At 45.0% G+C, this 18,599-nt stretch overlaps 1 protein-coding gene across 3 annotated transcripts in view; it reads left to right on the forward strand.

Moving 5' to 3' along the window:
* Positions 1–18,599, forward strand: part of BEST2 (bestrophin 2) — a 101,873-nt gene that overhangs the window by 71,447 nt on the left and 11,827 nt on the right. For all 3 annotated transcript variants that reach the window (XM_069604120.1, XM_069604122.1, XM_069604121.1), the window contains exons 4-9: positions 6,406–6,639; positions 7,290–7,444; positions 7,880–7,957; positions 14,620–14,772; positions 15,663–15,743; positions 16,237–16,391. In XM_069604120.1, the coding sequence (XP_069460221.1) occupies positions 6,406–6,639; positions 7,290–7,444; positions 7,880–7,957; positions 14,620–14,772; positions 15,663–15,743; positions 16,237–16,391 (856 nt within the window). The remainder of the gene's footprint in view (positions 1–6,405; positions 6,640–7,289; positions 7,445–7,879; positions 7,958–14,619; positions 14,773–15,662; positions 15,744–16,236; positions 16,392–18,599) is intronic.

Consider the following 18,599-nt stretch of genomic DNA (forward strand, 5'->3'; position numbering starts at 1 on the left):
CAAAGACTGCTATCCTCGAAAACCAGAAAGTCGGGAAAGACTTATATTGTCGGTGAACTGTCCCACCAGGCGCAAGGCCTGGAAGATTATAGATGGACAAGTGGGTGGGGTTCAGAAGTTTGGATCACTCCAGCCATTAAAAAAAAACCACTGTACATGGCCTGTTCTAGTGCACTTATCCTTTTTGTATTAGCGGCAGTCAACACTTGGATTTAGATTAGGCTTTTTTGACGGAGGACGGGATTTCGGCTGTAGGATTTATGGATGTGTTCCAGTTATTCCTTTCTTTTTAGATGGGACCACTATGCTAGAGCCGGGGTTAGAATAGGCATTCTTCCTAAGTTCAATAAAACCTCTGTGTTTAACCATGACATCTTGAGCCCAACTTGCCACAGATGTCATGACAAGTTCCTTGTCTTGTTTATAGTTCAATCCACTTTTTTAAAAATTCATGGTTTTCAGACCCTTGTTTTGGGATACATGGGCAGGACATTCCCAAACTGATAACCAGGACACGAGAAACTGTCCTTAATTAAAATGTCCAGATCAACTTGATAATGGCAACATTGTTAAGGCAAAACCAGCTTAAGCTTCTGTATTTAGAAGTTTAGTATAAGAACGTCTTTACTTTTAATGTAGACCTTCTACTGATTTGATGACTTCTTGGCCTGATGACTCCTGTCCTCGGAAGCACTTGCAGAAAGGTCAGGCGTTATGTCTTCGCTGACTGTGCCACTTGTTCTGAATGCGATGCGTTCTTCACACAGCCATGAAAATGGACTGTGCCACTTGTTCTGAATGCGATGCGTTCTTCACACAGCCATGAAAATGGACTGTACCACTTGCTCTGAATGCGATGCGTTCTTCAGACAGCCATGAAAATGGACTGTGCCACTTGCTCTGAATGCGATGCGTTCTTCAGACAGCCATGAAAATATTACATACCTATGTAAGTATTTCTGCACCTTCTACTGCACAGTAGCTGGCACCATGAGAAAATGGGCGAGGTGGACTGGCCATCTCTACAGGGTTTTGGCAGCACAGGTTTCAATTCTGGTGGCAACAGCATGATTAAAATACATATAATTTAGTTCAGTGCCTCCACTTCCCCCCCCTGCCCCTTTTGGCTAATAACTGGTATATGTGGTGAGCTCCTTGCATGCGGGCACTTGGCTGGTTTGGTTGCTATCTGATGTGCCTCCCAGAGGGTGCATGAGAAGGGGTCCATCCGATTCACTGTCTCACATGTGGTAGACCGAACAGTGAGCCACCAGACTCAAGTATTGCTGTTGTTAACATTGCTTTATCAATAGTACAGTGATGTGGGTAGGGTTGGGGATAAATGCTTGCCTATACAAAACAGAAAATCCTTCCTGATCATGTGCGAGTCAGGACAACCAAAGAAAAGTGATGTATGGTTCTTTCTCTCCATTTTACCAGGGCTCTTAGCTCATCAAGTCCCCTAATCTAAAACGAAGATCTGAACATTGGCCAACAGAAGTCTTCACCTACTCTAGAGCAGTCCAGAGGCAATGCTCCCCTATTCTACTAAACTTAATACAGAGGATGGCACAAGAAGTCCAAAACCTAATCTGCAAAAGTCCATCCTGCATTGAAATGAAAAAGATCTTTTGAAATCCAAACAGACAATCTATTACTCTCCAACTTAAGTTGAAAAGAAACTGAGACTTGATGATTGGATCAAAACCGATGAGAAAGCGCAGCTAAGCCTACACCAAGAGCTGGCAACGCAGTCAGGAAAAAGTGCCCAGACACACAAGCAGGAGATGCTTTGAGAATTTGTTTTAACCTCTGCCTAACGGGAGAGATTATTGCAATAAGAGACTCAACACGAGGAAAGAGCTCAACTTGCAGGTTCTGTCTGAGGAAAGACAGTAAGAAATCTCTCAAACATCATTTTGTAACCTGCTGCTTTTTCACTGAGCAAAGGTCTCGTTTCTTTGACTGCTTCCTGGTCAATCTTCAATTCATATCCTTGGACATGTGGTGGTCACATCTGCTGGCGGGACATAAAATTTCAGTAATCCTAGCTACGGTTGATTTCTAGAAGATCATTTTGGAAAAAGAGCTGGAAAAGAAAACTCTGGAGCCTTAATGTGTCATTCTCTTTTGGGCTCGCCGGTCGGCACGATGGGTTAAGGAGGAAATGTCTGTGATTGTATCCCATGGATACATGTTTCCAATGATATTGTTTTGGTTTGGCTAAAAGTTTATCTGTAAACCTATATAGCTTTATTATTAAAAGGAAAAGGTGTTTCCGAGCCCTCCAGTGGACTGACCAGCTTGTATATTGGCACCTGTGCCCAAGCGTTGCTACATCGAGTTTCCGCTTCAGCTTTGGGGAACCCTAGTTCGCCCTGCAAAGCCTCTTCTTGCCAAATCTCGCCTACTGCTTTGGGCTGTGAGGGAGAAGCGTGCGTCAGTCTGTGAGACTTGGGTGCTCCTGCGTCACTGTGTAACAGTGGCGGTCACTGCTGTAGATTTACCCGCCTTTCTTAGTGCCCTGAGATCAGCTGCATTGGTGCTTTCTTCGTCCTGCATTCGTGGCGACCAATCCAGCTCCAGATGTAAATCGGACACGCATCCACACCCGCAGTACCTGTGCACTTTGAAGTGTAGCCAAGGAGGGGATTTCTTAGTGCAGGCGACCTTCAAACCTGCCAAGATTGAACCCGGAGTGTGCTAAGGGTGGTGATTAATCATACCACTTACCAGTGGCCCCTAGTTCATCCATACCATTTTTACGCACAAAGGATCCCATGTGGTCCCTGCCTTGACTTGGGTGGCTCTTGCTTCCTATAGTTGTCCGAAAGTTGGGGACAGCTTTGTTCTCTGTAGCAGACCCACCTCAGACTCTTGGAATTCCTTGCACGTCAGTCTTCTCTTCCAACTTTTCCTTCCCGTAGAAGATTGTCCTTTGTGAGCTTTACGCATCGACGAGCGATTTTACGCACAAACATAACATTGAGCACAAGGCTACACTCTTCATAGGGCTGGACTTCTTACGTTGGGGATATCCATTTTTGAAGTTGGCCATTGTGATAAAGTTTGTTTGCTTTCCCTCCTTACAGGTTTTGGCGGGAATCCGTACTTAACCGCATTGACTGAAAAGTGACTGCACATATATTTTACATAGTGTGTGTTTTAAGTAGTAGTAATACTGTATTATTCAATTGAGTTTGTTCTGCGCCTAATACATTGTATATTTTTGGTATACTACTGTCTAAGGGTCATTCTTGTTGTCATACTTTGTGTGCTCAGCCAAGACCTCAGATCACCACCACAACTCCTGAGACTTGGCCTTGACTGCTCTCCAAGCTCTCACCTTGAATTGTCCTGACTAACTTTGCAGAAGTGTTCCCTGTTTCACTAAACAAAGTTGGCCTCCTGAACATCTGTTCACCAGAGCAGGGCTCGGAAATCCACCCCAAGCTGCTGCCTGGCTCAGAGCAGTCGCTTTGCATGCTTAATGCAGTGTCTTCTTTTGGCTCCCACTTGTATCAAGGGATCTGGGATATCCAGGTCCCTCTCCTCCCAGTTTCCGCCATCTGTGGTCTTGATTTACTTCAAATATAACTAACTCAGAGAATGCATCTCCTTCATGGTTCTTCCCTGAGCTGGACTTGCCTCACCATGATTATAGTCCAGGGAGAGGTTGGCACGCCCCTCCCCCAAAATTCTCATCCCATTGGTGGTTCCCTAGCCTGCTTGTAACCCTGGCTTTGGAATGGCACGGAACATGACTTTTCTGATTTGCTCCAGTGCACGGGGTGGCGCCATTCTGGATTTCTTATGGATGTGCCCAGATTCTTCTCGTTGCCAACGGTTTCCACTTGCCTCAAACGCAGGAACCGTCAGGAGTGTGTCCACTGCTCTCCTCCCCTTTCCACTGGGCTTCTTTACTAATGGAGAAGTGCTTTGAAAAGACAACAGATTTGCCGTCTCATGATTGCATCTTGTCTGTCTTTCAAATGTTGTGTGCAGGACTATGGGTGTTGGGTATGCATCATAGTGTTTTTCCTCTCCCTTTGAGCGTTTTGCCATTAGATCTGCATCTTGGATAGTTCCCACGGTGCATAACTCTTACTGTGTGGGAAAAGGTGAGCTTCAAGAGCCTCGAGTGTCAATGCATTCTGGGACCCGTTGTCTGTCCTTCCCGGATCAGCCGCCTTCTGGTGAGGCTGAATAGAACAACCCTCAGATGCATAGTGGGCTTCGGGATACCTCTGCAGACCTTCTTGGGGAGAAACATCGGGTGCAGTCAGTTCAGCCCTGTCCCTAGTGTCCCTCTACCCTGAAGGGTAAATGAAGTAAGTAGTAAAATTAAATGATGAAATTATATTTTATTTATATCGCGCTCGTACACAAGGGTTTTAGAGCGCGACCAGGCAAAGGGAGGGGGATCAGGAGAGAACAAAAAGAACGATCTTACTAGCCCCAGTGACATTGAGAACACACAAGTGCATGGAAGGGAAAGAGGAAAGTGCGGAACAGAGTAGAGAACAGAAAAAATAAATAATTAAAGGTTGTAGTGCAGCCAGCAAGTAGCAAGTGCTAGGTTAAGCAGATAGGGTGTATCTGATAAGTGCAGAAGAGAAGTGGGTGGGGGACTGTATGGGTACAGATACAGAACCCAATGCAGGGGGTGGCCAGGAGGGTGGCAGGGTGAGCAGGTACCTGGGCCTGGAGGACAGAGGGTTGCCAGGTGAACGGTGCTGAGAGATAAAACAGATCAGCAGGGAAGAAGAGTGGAAAAGGCAGAAGCGAAGAGGGAGGTCTTGATGCTTCCGGAACCAGAGGTGATAAACACCAGATATGCAGTAATACCCCCCAGCATGTGCCCTCCTACAGAGTGTTGATCCACAGCACTACATCTCCCAGGGTATATTGCAAGACACAGTAATGGGTCAAGGATCCAAGAAGCAATCGCCAATGGACTTCTGTCCTGCAAACACAGTTTCTGAGCCACATAGCACCTGAAGGAAAGCCTTAGCGGGTGAACGCTACGTTGAGGCCTAGCCGTGCTTAAGAACCAGAGTCATTCTGATGATGGTGGAAGAACTGTGGAGTGACACAAAATTGCTCTCCACATCGGGAAGACTTTGAAGATGGCAACAGGGAGGACAATGGGAACATTGTTTTGTTTTTTTTTTAATCCAGAGCGGAAGCCTCAATCCAGAGAACCTGTTCAGAAATCTAGGCATCCAGGCTGAAGAGAACCAACGTTCCTGGGGACCTGTCCAGAAAGAAATGTAAGCAGCCAAGGTGTAGAGGAGACCTGTCCTGGAAGCCAAAGAGGACCAAGGTCATTGGTGACCAACCTTGACAGCAAAGGTCCAGGCAGGACTGGTTGTGAACTCCTGACAAAGTTGAGTCTCTGAAGCAGCCTAATGTGAAAACAGTCAACTAAGGGCCGTGTGAGAACTGCAGGAAACCTTGAGAATTTCTAGGGCTGCAAGAAGGCCAGAAGTGAATGTGGTAAGGCTGACTAAAGCCGGTCAGAATAAAACATTGTGAACATGATGTTCTAGGAAAGACTAAAGAAATCCAATGAACGCAGAGAGGCCAAAGGGGAGACCAGACGAGTAACCACTGCAAGAACCTTCCCAGATGAATACCTTTCTTATAGCATGAAACCTCTCAGTCATGAACTTGTGTTCTTATTTTCTTCTGGTTGGCAACTCCTCCAAGGACCTTCAGTGATATTCGACACCCGGCTTTGGACACCATGGTCCTCTTTCTTTGGGGAGTACAGCCTGTGCCCCTATGGTCTCCACGAATGTTTTGAATAGTGACAGCCGTTGTATCCAGGGTACAGCGGTCTTACAGGGGACTGGAAAGAATGGTGGTGCTGGGGTGGCCCCATGCATAGTAGCTTCTTTTCGAGGGTTGAGGTCCTTGCGCAGACTCTCCACCAATGCGGTGTAGTGATGGAGCAGAGAGCAGTGTTCTTTCCGTGCGTAAAAGGAAGGTACGATTTTATGGTGGAGAGTCTCGAGGTGGAGGATGCTTGAATGAAGAGAGGTTACAGGTGTGAAAATGCTGATGTGCATACCCATAGGGCAGCTTGCTCACTCCGCGATCTGGCCATTGATGCCTTTGCACACGATGGCTGTTACCATGCATGCATGGTCTTGCAAATCCTGGTTCTTGTGCTCTTCTATCACCACGTAAGTAACATTGGACAGCGGAAAGCGGTCTCAGCCACCACACCCGAAATGAGGTGTCCACCCGTGGTGCTCATGATGTATTCTTAAACTTGGACTGTGTTTTCATTCAAATGTATCCTTCTAGTGGCTCCCACTTCCTGTGTTCAGTTTAGGAGTTACCCGCTGTTCACTCCCAGCTGGGCCATAATGCATCTATTTCCTACACCCCTTGCAGGTTTCTACGTGACTCTGGTGGTGAATCGCTGGTGGAGCCAGTACACCAGCATCCCCTTACCGGACCGCCTCATGTGCGTCATCTCCGGCAACGTACACGGGTCTGACGAGAGGGGGCGCCTCTACCGTCGCACGCTCATGCGCTACTGCAGTCTGTCTGCCCTGCTCATCCTGCGCTCAGTCAGCACTGCCGTATTCAAGAGGTTCCCTACCATGGACCACGTGGTCGAGGCAGGTACGCCTTACAACGTGGTGGGGGGGGGGCAGCACGTGGGTATAAACTAGAAGATTGTTAGGAAGCTGATTGTACACCAGATTACACTGCTCCCATTACAACCATAGTGGCCTCTAGGGGTGTCCAGTTATAGTTTCGAAAACAAAAGGATCGAATGCAAAAGGTGAGTGCATTCGACCGAAAACCAAAGGATCGAAAAAAATAATTAAATGTCATTTTTTTTTTTTTTTTTTTGCTCTAGTTTAGCTTAAATAAAAATTAAATCCTTTTTTTCAGTAGAATTGACTCGACCCTTTTGTCATTCGATCCTTTTGATTCGGTACTATGACCTATAACTGCCTCTAGGTGGATATTGCGTATTGGGCCCCCTCCAGGGTTTCCAGACCTCCATCGGTGGTGGTTGCCAGGTTTGGTATATATCAGCACGCTGGGAGGAAAGGAGTATACCTGACAGGTCTTGGATGAAGCAGTTGTATCTGACCTGGCTGGGAACAAGTGGGTATATCTAACCAGACTAAGAGGTAGGGGGTATATGAACCAGGCTGGTATGACACAAGCTTGCTTAATCAAGCTAGGAGAACGTTGCTGTGACATCGAAGATGGCAAATCTCTGGCTCCCGTCCTGAAACACTTTGACCTTTTCCATCCAGGGTTCATGACCAGGAACGAACGTAAGAAGTATGAGAACCTACACTCCTCCTACAACAAGTACTGGGTCCCATGCATCTGGTTCACCAACCTGGCAGCACAGGCCCGGAAGGAGGGAAGGGTTGGAGACGACCATGCTCTGAAACTACTCATGGAGGTGAGAGCAGATCATAAGAGGGCCCAGAGGAGTGAGATGTGTGTACCGGTGCACAATGAGTGGTGGGGGTGTGACCAACCTCAATAAGGGGTGTGGGGGGGCTGTTATATTCAGAGCTGAAAAGGCGAAGATTATTATGCCATTGATCTGGGAATGGTTAAGTTTGGTGCTTTCTCCATAGGTGTTAAGAGGCCGGAGTATCAAAGGTGTAGGAGGAGGGTTGAGAAGGTTCCTGCCATCACGCAGGAACTGAGCCTCCTTCCCTTTTTGGACTGGTTGCACTTTCTGCCCTTTGACTGTGCAGGGGTGGTTGAGGGGCTTTGCCTTCGACTCTGGAGAGTGCGTGAGGATCTTTCTTTTGGAATAGGAAGTAGCGCAGAAAGGACGTTGTCGTTGTCCGGCTGCTGAGTAACCTTTTATTTTCTTCCTTTTGAGGAATTGAACATTTTCCGAGGAAACTGTGGGATGCTCTTCCACTACGACTGGATCAGTGTGCCCCTGGTCTACACTCAGGTAAACCCTGGTTCTGCACTCTGAAGCCTTTTGGGTATTGGTCAATAGTTTTACTTCGAAAAAGAGTGATTACACTCAATAATTAAATCCTAATAAATGAATGATCATCATTTACAAGTTGGAATAATAGAAAATAAAATAAGACTCTCTACATAAAATCAAGAATGAAAGAGCAAAAGCAAATTAATCTAAAAACAAATAATTGCAAGAACAGGATAACAGGCAGTGGTCCAAACAAAGCTTCCATCACAGTCCTGGTCACCTTGTGAGTGAATGAGGGGGTGAAGAGGCCCAGGGCGGCAGTGGGCTTCTCGATGCCCCAAAATGATTTTGTTCACTGGCAATTGCCATTACTGGCTACCCTTTGATGTGTGGTGTTGGTGCACTAGTAACCTTCTTGCAGGGACCACCTTGTGGCCTTCTACCCAATGCAAACTCGTTTTGGTCTTCAGTCTGGAATGACCTCATTCCATCCTCTGACAATGGCTGGCTCCATTTTGCCCGTAAACCTGTAATAGCCCTTATCACCTCAAGGGGGGGGGTTGACCTCACTTTTGACCTTCAATATGATGTGGCTTCATTGAGTCACTTGTGCCTTCCCTCCCTATGATCATCCTCGGCTCACCTCCTTGCCACTTCTTGTGCCCCTTGCGTTCCCTCTGGTTTCCGCTCTCTTCCTCGCCTCGCTCCCTTACTCTGAAATGCTCATCTTCTCCCTCTCCGCACTACCCCCTCTCCCTCTCCATCTCTATTTAAATCCAGCCTCCTAGCTCTCGTCCTTTCTGACGACCACTTGCATATAATTCTGCACCACTACATCTCCCTTTTCTCCTCTCCCCCTACCTCGCTATGGCAACCCTGTGGCACTTATCCCTCACCCCTCCATCCTATAACTTGGCACATCCCATTCCTAGATCATGCTCTACTGTCCTTGTCCCTGGCTTCTACCTCCCCTGCATCCTCTGGCCTTCTATCCACATCCTCTCACTTATTAAGGACCCTGTCCTCCTCTCTGTAAATCGATGTTTGTTTTGTGAACATTTGTGCCACAAATGCATGGTTGTCCCTGTCATTTTCATTAAATATATAAAATCAATAAACTCTTGTGCTTGGGGACGGCTTGCTGACTTTCTGTTCTCGGGCCCCCCCACTTCCAGAGAAGTGACTTAGTCAAAAGTAGGAGGTCTTCTTGTCCTTCCAAATTGTTTGGTTTTGGGATGATACCTGTTCAGTGTGTTTAGGCTCCTCAAAAGTTTGCGGCGTCACTGTAGGCCAAAATCCCATTCGAGGTGACACTGTCTATGCAATGTCAATATTTAGACTTTTGGCCTGGGATCCTTGACATTAAAATACGAGGGTTTTGAGGTGAATAGCTGCACACCCATACTTGCATTTTTTAGGTGCATTGATGCTGGCCCCTCCCTCCCCCACTCTCCCGGTTTCTGCTTTCAAAGTTACCTTAACTAAGTATGATATCTTTGTACCTCCAGCACCTCGCGCTGTCACCAAAAATATTGATAAATTCTAGATAAAATCTGATTGTTTATAAACTTATTAATAAATACAAGCATGAAATTCTTCATTCATAAGTTTATTCCCTATTGGTCCTGGTTGAACAGCCAACACGCGTTTCGACCGAGATGTCTTTCGCAAGGCAGTTTATGCGATAATGAGTACATTTCCATTCCCATACATAAATGTAGAAAACCAAACCTAAAGAAAAGTAAAATTACACATACGTGGTATTGATTGTCATGCCAGTACAATTGAAAGCAAAAGTAAATACCATTGGTGGGGATGGGGGATAAAGTAAATATATAAGCAGATTGGTTGGTTAAGTCATTGTCCCATACATCTTCATGTTATATAATATGAATGTATGTCTTCTTGACACATTATCTAATCCACGAGTGATCTTACATTCTTGCAAATACTATTTCTTTAGCATATTTGAGTACAAATAACAATATATGTTCAAACTATAAATTGGCAGAATACATCCTATTTATTAGACCGCTGTAGGCAGGCTATTTGTGCACTCACCAAAGTTTATAATGCTTAAATGGTCACCCTTGTTGAGTGTAGCGGATGCCGAACACCGCCCTTTTTTGTGTGAGCATGCATGGATTAATAACCCGGTGCCGTTGCTCACCCAGGCTAATCTGATCATGTGCCATTAGTCCTGTACATGACGTATGGGTGTGCTGTCACTAATTGAAAGTGCATGGAGGACATACCGTGAATGGCAGATATCCTCAATTGTAAATGTAACTTCTCATAAAAAGTCTCAAATTGCAGATTTTCTGGAACCAGAATGTTTCCGGCTCATGCAGTTATTAAAAACCTGCTGTTAGATAAACCCCTCTATGGGATAAGCTCTTAATATACCTGTCAAGGTCCCAGTGCCCCCAGAATACATAGCCCCTCCAAATTGAGTAATCACTGATGCCCGTGTGGCATTCTGCAATATTAGTCTAACCTCTGGACGGTTCCCCCAAATTGCAGGATTGTTATCCCCAAATGTCTTCTTATGGTGTAAAAGCCTCTTGTTATGTGAAAGCTCATTTAGTAGATCCCCTCGCATGTAAGGTCCATGTGCCCCCAAAAGGCTATCCCCTCCGGATGGAATACTCCATAGTGCCTGAGTGGCGTCCTGTGAGGAATCGCTAAGCGGTCCATGTGCGGCCACCATCTTTCTTTTCCTTATATTTGCGGGATGACGCACGTGAAATACACGATGGTCAGTCGCTGGCCCTTCGCATTGCTTGTTGGGAAATGTTATTTAGTCGATCGGACCGTTAAAATGACGGTCTTTGATCTGTATTGCGGGTGCACAATATTGGCCATTGCACACGGTTATATTTTGTTGTTATAAGTCTTAGTTCATTAGTAAGCATGTAGCAACAATTGTTAATCATTTCGAATAGTTCCATTCTTGACTGGCGTAGGTAACATTAGGCAACAATGCGATAATGTTCTATTGTGTTCAGCTATTATGTCATATAATTACATGCATTCAGTTCACATTTTCCAATAATTATAGTCACATTAGCCGATAATTTTAGGTGATCACCAACGGCTTGATAATTCCTCAAACCAATGCATGTTGCATATTCAGAGCTGGTGGTCAACCATATTGGCAGTAGAACGAACGTGAAATCTGCCAATCACCAATAAGGTCACTAAAGTCTAGGAATACATTAAAGTATCCAAATACACTGGCGTCCTGTTGAGAGACTGGACTGAAACCCATGTAGTACATGGATTTGGATTTGTACAATTGATTGGTGAAAATGACTTGCAATTGCAGCTTATAGGAACACGTTCATTTTGGTCTTTGGGCTTCCATTTGACGTAGTTGCAGTGTGAGGGCACCCCCAAGTTTGTTACATTTATTGTGCAGTTGATGGTACTCTTGCCAAGGTAGTGCCAGTGGCAGATTTGGATCTTGGCTGCCAAGATTCGAGAGATTTTCTTTGATACGTGGCCGGAGCGGTCTGATTGTATTCCCTATGTATAATTTGACAAATGCAATGAATAGTCTTTTATCTCAACCTTTACATCTGGTTTACATTCTAAACGTGTACAGTCTGTGTGCATGCATGCACATGCTACATCATTCCTCATTTGTGGAGTATGTGGGTTTTAGCCAATCTGCCCCCGTCTCTGCAGTACTTGTCTCTAAAAATGATGGACACAATTTGTAGGGGCTCTTGTTTATGGAAATAGTGGTTTGCTCTCAGTGTAGGGTGTTGGATCCTTATCCATATGCAAGAAGTGCCAATGTTTTTGGATCATTTTGCACTGTGTGTGACAATATTAATACAGTCTCTATCCCTTCGTGATGATTGTGCTTTAAGCTTGAGTGTGCAGACTTATCATATCTGACCTACTAATCTTCATGATCTTGTATTGTGCCTCGTTAATTAAGGCGGTAGAGTATCCTCTCTTCTTGAATATCTCAGACAGAAAGGCACATTCTTTCCCAAAATCTTCGTCCTTGCTACAGTTCCTGCAGAACTCTCCAGTTGGGTTATTAGCCACTGTAGATTTTCTGTGATAACTATTGGCACATAGTGTTGAGTTGACTTCTGTGCTTTTGCGATATGTCGCAGTTTGGTCACCAATATAAATGTGTAGGTCTAGGACGATAATGTTGTTGGGGTCGGAGTGCCCAGTGAGAGTTAGACCAGTCATTTTTGTTCAAAAATTTTAGGTAACTTGCAAATCTCTCTTCCATTCCCTATAATCACAATGTCGTCATCTATGAATCTTTTCCAAACAACAATATTTTTCTCGAATGCGTTGTTATAAAGTGGAGAATGGAGTTTAGTCATGGAAATTGTTCATTTTATTTTTTAGAAATGGGTCCCCAAAGATGGTCAGTAGACCGAAATGAATTAGACGACGGTGCACTGCTCGTGTCCTTGAAATAAACCTTTTTTGTAATTTTCCACTGATGTCAAGAGGAATTCATCCAAGAAAAGACAATTATTTACAATGAAACTTTATTGAAATTTGTATAAAACATGTGTTTCAATGATTCATGGTGTTAATACACACACCTCCAACCTCTTAGGTTTTCTCACGAGGATCGATTTCTCCATTTATATTTCCACACCTCGTAGTGCATGTGAGGTTTGTTGGTTACAGGACCACATATTCTATTAGAAATCTACTTTAGAATTATATTGAAAAATACATATATTGTTTGATAGCCAGCTGTGCCCGGTCACCCCACCTCTCCATTTGTATACTTCTAGCCATTATAGCCTCCAAAATGGTAGATTAATTCATCATTCTCAGAACTTCTCACCCCTTCACAGAATCCAATTCACCAAAATTCCAACACTTTTGTACATAGTTATTCATTATTTGGCCATCCAGATGTTTCATACTACAACTGCCATGATCGTACATCAGTGGTTATGCTTGCTAGGGCTGATGGCATTTGAAGTCCAAAACATCTGGGGGGGAGAGAGGGCACATAATGAGTTAACCTGCTCTAGTGCATCGCAGGGAATTACAATACAAGAATTTAAGAGACCGATAACTTTGTTTGTGAATGGACACTAATGGTATACATGGAGCAACACGTATGAATTATTTCTATGGATGCACTATTGGCAGATGAGGAACTGTAAAAGAAAACTATTTGCTCAAGGTCATACACTTTAATTGGAGAAGCTAGACATTGAGCCCGGTTTGCAATTTAGGCTACTGACTGACCACATCTTTGCAGCTCCGTTTACCTAAAATCTATGATCAACCAACCGTATAAGTATTATTAGAGAAATACAAATGATTCGCAGATTCTAGCGTTAAATTGTCCATTCTGAATGAAAGTATAAGAGTAGCGGAATAAAGTAGTTTAAGCTAATCGTTCTCACTTCTTCTTCAGCTTACTTTCAAGACTTGAAGACACTAAATCGGCACCTTGTTTTATACACAATGTAAAGAGGCCTCTGGGGCTGCAAACATGACAGGTTTTCAGGAAATTCCTCATTAATATTCATGAGGTAAATTTGCATACATTTAGCACAAACAAGTGAACCATTTTTGTGCATTCCTTGAAGTGTCTTGAGTGAAGAGGACCATTTAAGTAGTTAACTGGTGGAGCTGTGTGGGCGCTTTCAGATGCAAAAGTTCCCATATATTCTTGTCATCCAAACACGAATTCCAGTTTAGGGAGACTTGCAGCCATTCACAACTGATTAAGAGCTAGACTTTGAAATGCGCAGAGACATGTTAATGTATTTCCATGGCCCCAATGCTCGTTTTGGTGGAGTGGTGGTCATCACACAGCATTACACGAATCGTGGGTTTGGAGGTGAGTGGAGGGTGCGAGGCATCCTGGAGTGTGAGGCCTTTGGTGGCATAGGTAACCCACTCCTACCGCTGGCTATGCGTCAACCTTTTCGGGTCACTATTCCACCCGCCAAAAACCCTGGCAGCTGCATTCCTTATAAGCCCTTATACTGGAGCGTAAGGAAGAGGGTGGAGGGGAAGGGGCTCAGAGGAGTAAAATCATTGACAAGAATTTAAAAAATGGTGACAGTCCCTTTTTGTTGGAGGCGCCATTTGAATGCACGAATGGACTAAGCTGCAAGAAAGGTGTTGAGGGTGGCGCTTCCCCCTGCCTCATGCGACACCTTTCCTCACTCCTCCTCATACAAAACCTCAGCCCACCTTTTGCCACCCACTACAGGGGCGGGGTGGATATATGCAGGTTCTAGGCATGACCGAGTCAGGGTGGTGCAGTTGGTAACCTCAAAACCTCGTTAAGCAAGTTATTCTGCACAACCCTGAGAAATCGGCTTTCTCTACGAGAATGACGCATTACCCTCGCCATTGTGTAGAATTGAAGTTCTTTTGTCCTTCTACTGGAGATGCTGTTTTTTGTTTATTTTAAAACGTGTATGTGGAAGGCAGTGATACAAAATAACATCCTTGTGCACGGTCAGAGGCCTTTATGGTTGGGCTTGAATGCGAACTGTGAACCGTTCAGTCAAGGACAAAATGGCGCCTGAGAATGATGCATGCTTAAGCTGTTTCACGTCGTTGGGGGGGGAGGGGGCGGGGGGTTCTTCCCGTGACAGCCACACAGCTCGCAGTTCCTTGTTGCTAGTGGCTACCCACAACCCTTTGTTTCTCCTCTTCAGGTGGTCACCATTGCTGTGTACAGCTTCTTCGTAGTCTGTCTCGTTGGCCGGCAGTTCCTGGACACCACACAGGGATACAAAGGTCATGAACTCGACCTCTATATCCCAATCTTCACCCTACTACAGTTCTTCTTCTACACTGGCTGGCTGAAGGTATGGGGGGGGCCGCTTCATGGATGGGTCGATATCTGGGGGCGGGGGGCCAGGGGTTGAGGGGGCTACATGAACATGAGCTGTTTGTCCAGTGGAAGAACCACTGGACAAACCTACTAGAAAAGTGCTGTGCATGGACTGGCAGGATATTGAAACCTTAGCTGCCAACTGGTCCCATGTAATCGTTTGAGTTGTCCAGGCCTCACTCCTCGGTCAACAGCATTTTGGATTCTGGGATTTGTAGTTAAACTTCATTTGTCAAAAGTATGTCTCTCTAACAGCCAGGATGTAAAATGCTGTTGGATTAAAAAAAGCCAGGACTCCATTAAGCTGACTCTGACGTGTGAGTCATGTGGTGAAACTAGTGCTCTAGAAGGCATGTCCTCTGCACAGAGGCTCATATGGAAGGCGAACCTCTGCTGCATGACTGGATAGTGCTCCCCACAAACTAGGATGACTTCTACTCTGTAATGGTTATCATTACCCCTATGAATGGAACTCCCTATTTCGACCTCCGACTGTTGAAAAACTGAGTAGGCCTCCTGGTATTTTAATGTGACATGTAGGTTACGCAAGGGAGACGAGTAGATCCCTGCAGGTGGCACATAACCCCAGTGTGCCATCTCACAGGAAATCTAACAATTTCTGTGCAGGTAGGCACAACATTTGACTGATTTTTGAGGGGGTTAGCATGAAGTTGTAGGGTTGGGTTCTCCGTTCGACAAGGATTTCCTTTTTTCGGATTGGTCATCTGTACGGTGGACGTTGTTGGGCACTCATAGGTTTAGGACATGAGAGTTTCAGGGAGTTTACTGAAGCTGGGGCCAGCACCTGGATGATGATTGGGGTCCAAGTCTGCAGGCTAATCACTGTTTGGGGGTTTCTTTCAGGTGGCGGAGCAGATCATTAACCCCTTTGGAGAAGATGATGATGATTTTGAAAGCAACCTCTTGATAGACCGCAACTTCCAGGTAAGGCCCAGTGTTCTTGATAGACTGCAACCTCTAGGTTAGGCCCAGTCTTCTTGATACACCGTAACTTCCAGGTAAGGACCAGTCTTCTTGATAGACCGCAACCTCCAGGCACAGGCCAGTCTAGAAATGTTCTTTGAAGTATGGTATGGGGAGGGACTGGATGAGGTTTGGACCACTTTGTCACTCAATCGCTCCATGAATGCAGTCCACATCCTGTGGATCTTTGGGATACTCCCCACCCCCTCACCCCACCCAGCCCTATGCGTATAGACATTCACAATTCTCTGCAAGTTTTTCACATCGCCTGCAGATTTTGAAATGCTTGGACAGTACCAGTAGATTTCCTCTAACTATGGAATTTCCTGTAGGTTTTCACAAAGTTTTAATGGCAAATACTACTACTAGTTAAATGATGCCCTGCAAGGATGCCTCCATCTTTGCCCGGATCCACTTGCCTCATCCGGGTACCGTTCTGTTTCAAACCTTGCAGGTATCCATGATGGCTGTGGACGAGATGTACGCTGACCTACCTACGTTGGAGAAGGACCGCTACTGGAACGATTCCAACCCCAGGCCCCCGTACACAGCCGCCACCCTCTTCTTGCTGCAGCAGCCCTCTTTTCAGGGCTCGACATTTGATATGACGTAAGTACGGGTTGTCTGTGTGCCAGGGGAGGGCAGCTGGCTCGCGCACCCTCCTAGGAATCCTCCTCATTCGTTTGTCTGTCTCAGAGCACTTGTACTGCACTTACGCCCCAAAGGCATCTAAGCGCAGGAGAAACTACAAACCACGCCGAGGTGCATTGGGTGCCTTATTGAAATGGAAAGAGTTTACGCTTGTACCTAGAAGGCATGAGTTCTGAGGTATTTCGAAGCTCCAGAGGGAGTTTATTCCAAAACTTGGCAGCCTGCGCTGAAAGACTTCACTAGTTCCCATGCTTTTTTGTGCCAAGTATATATATGATATTTTATTTATATCGCGCTCATACACAAGTGTTTCAGAGTATCATACACAAGTATATCAAGGTTTTTATTACCGGAGCATAGCGCTCTGGAAGACTATTGGAATATACATTTTATCAGCAAGCACAGTTGGACCAATGCCAAGTAGGTTCTTAAAAATAGTTGTCAGGCCCTTGAATTTAACTCTGGCTATAACCAGGGTCCACTGTAGCTTCTACAAAATTGGCGTGATGCGCTTTTCTTTTAGCGCTGGTACCTGTTCTTGCAGCCATATTCTGGAGAACTTGAAGGTTCTAGCTAGTGTAGCCCCTGTTTCCCGGCCCTTACCCAAGCCAGGGAGCATCCAATCCTGGCCTAGGCCAGAGTCGGACCCCATGGAAACTCCAAGCCCACTGGGTAGGGAGGGACGCTGCACCAAATTTCTGAGGACAGGAGATGGGCTACACCGGAGTTCTTACATCACTAAGGGGCACACACACCGGAGTGAATTTTATAGGGATCCCAACAGGAACTACTCTTTATTTAATAAAGCCACTTGTACCTTTTTATTCTCTTTTGTTTCTCTAGGAATTCCCGGGTGTGAGCTCCAACTGCCTGGGAACCTGCTACGTCGGCTCACTCTTCCTTGCACGGGGCGCAGAAACCCTTAGAGTGAGTCTGGCATAACAGACCCCCCCACCTAAACTTGGGCACCACCCACATGGAGTGGGAGGTAAGAGAAAGGCCTCTGTGGGGGACCCTTCTCAATAGGCGGCATTAGGCAGGCTGCCATGCTCTTCCGATACCTCATTCCAGAGTACCTCCCCTCTTCCCCCCCCCTATTTTAAATAATTGCCAACTTTATATATTGTCCTACACCTACATAACACTACTTTGCATTCCCCCAACACTTACCCCGAACACTACGCTCCCCCTAAATACCAATTACCCTACATAACAGTACTTCAATATATATATATATATATATATATATATTGATTTGAAATGTGAACGGCATCCACAGAAAACTCCACAAAAAACTGTCCAAACGAGCAGCACTCCACAACAAGTGTTCCATTAATATAAACTACACGGAAAGCCAATAGCAAACACTGCGACTTCGGTTGTAATGTGTAAAACAACCTTTATTTCATTTTAAAGCGTTTAAAAAAAGGAAAATTCTCCCAGTGAGAGTATTCAAGCCTGACGGCAGCCTGACAGCAGCCTGACGCGTTTCACCACTCCCTAGTGGCTTGTTCAGTCACTCATCACCTGCAGGGAGGTCATTTTTATAAAAAACACACCCACCTCAGTGAAAGACAAAAAGAAGGTGACGTCTAAACCAAAGCTAACAGTAGTTAACCATCTTGGCTTGGGCTGTTGGTTCGTGTAGCTGACAATGCAAAGCTATGTTTTTCAAATAAAGCATGACTTTAAAATCCTAGTGGTATGCATACAAATCATGGCGTTGCAGTATTATGTTTTGGGATGCACAGACATGTATAGTAACAGTCGATTGGGAAAGAAAATGATAATTCTTAGACATCCATATCAACATTTTCAAAACGTAATGTTATCGAATTTGCAAGTATGTAAAAAAAGGCAACGAAAAGTATACAATATTCTCTTCTCTGTAAAAGTACCTGGACAATGATAACATGTTCTTATATAATCTTGTAAAGACTATTCCTGAAGCGAGGTAGTTCTTATAAATACTTAACACCCACATAATTTGGATGTATGTACATGATAACGGTTTTGCGTTACATAGTAGTTATTACAAGAGTGTAAAGTGCATAGTGCTTGTATGCAAAAAAATGCGTTCCTATGACAAAAATACTTTCACAGTGAAAAGAGAAATAATGTCATATTATAAAATGCGCAGTGCAATTTTTTTGACATTTTCTAAAA

The sequence above is a fragment of the Ambystoma mexicanum genome, chromosome 3q (assembly GCF_040938575.1).
Source record: "Ambystoma mexicanum isolate Mex_15411 chromosome 3q, UKY_AmexF1_1, whole genome shotgun sequence".
NCBI lineage: Eukaryota > Metazoa > Chordata > Amphibia > Caudata > Ambystomatidae > Ambystoma > Ambystoma mexicanum.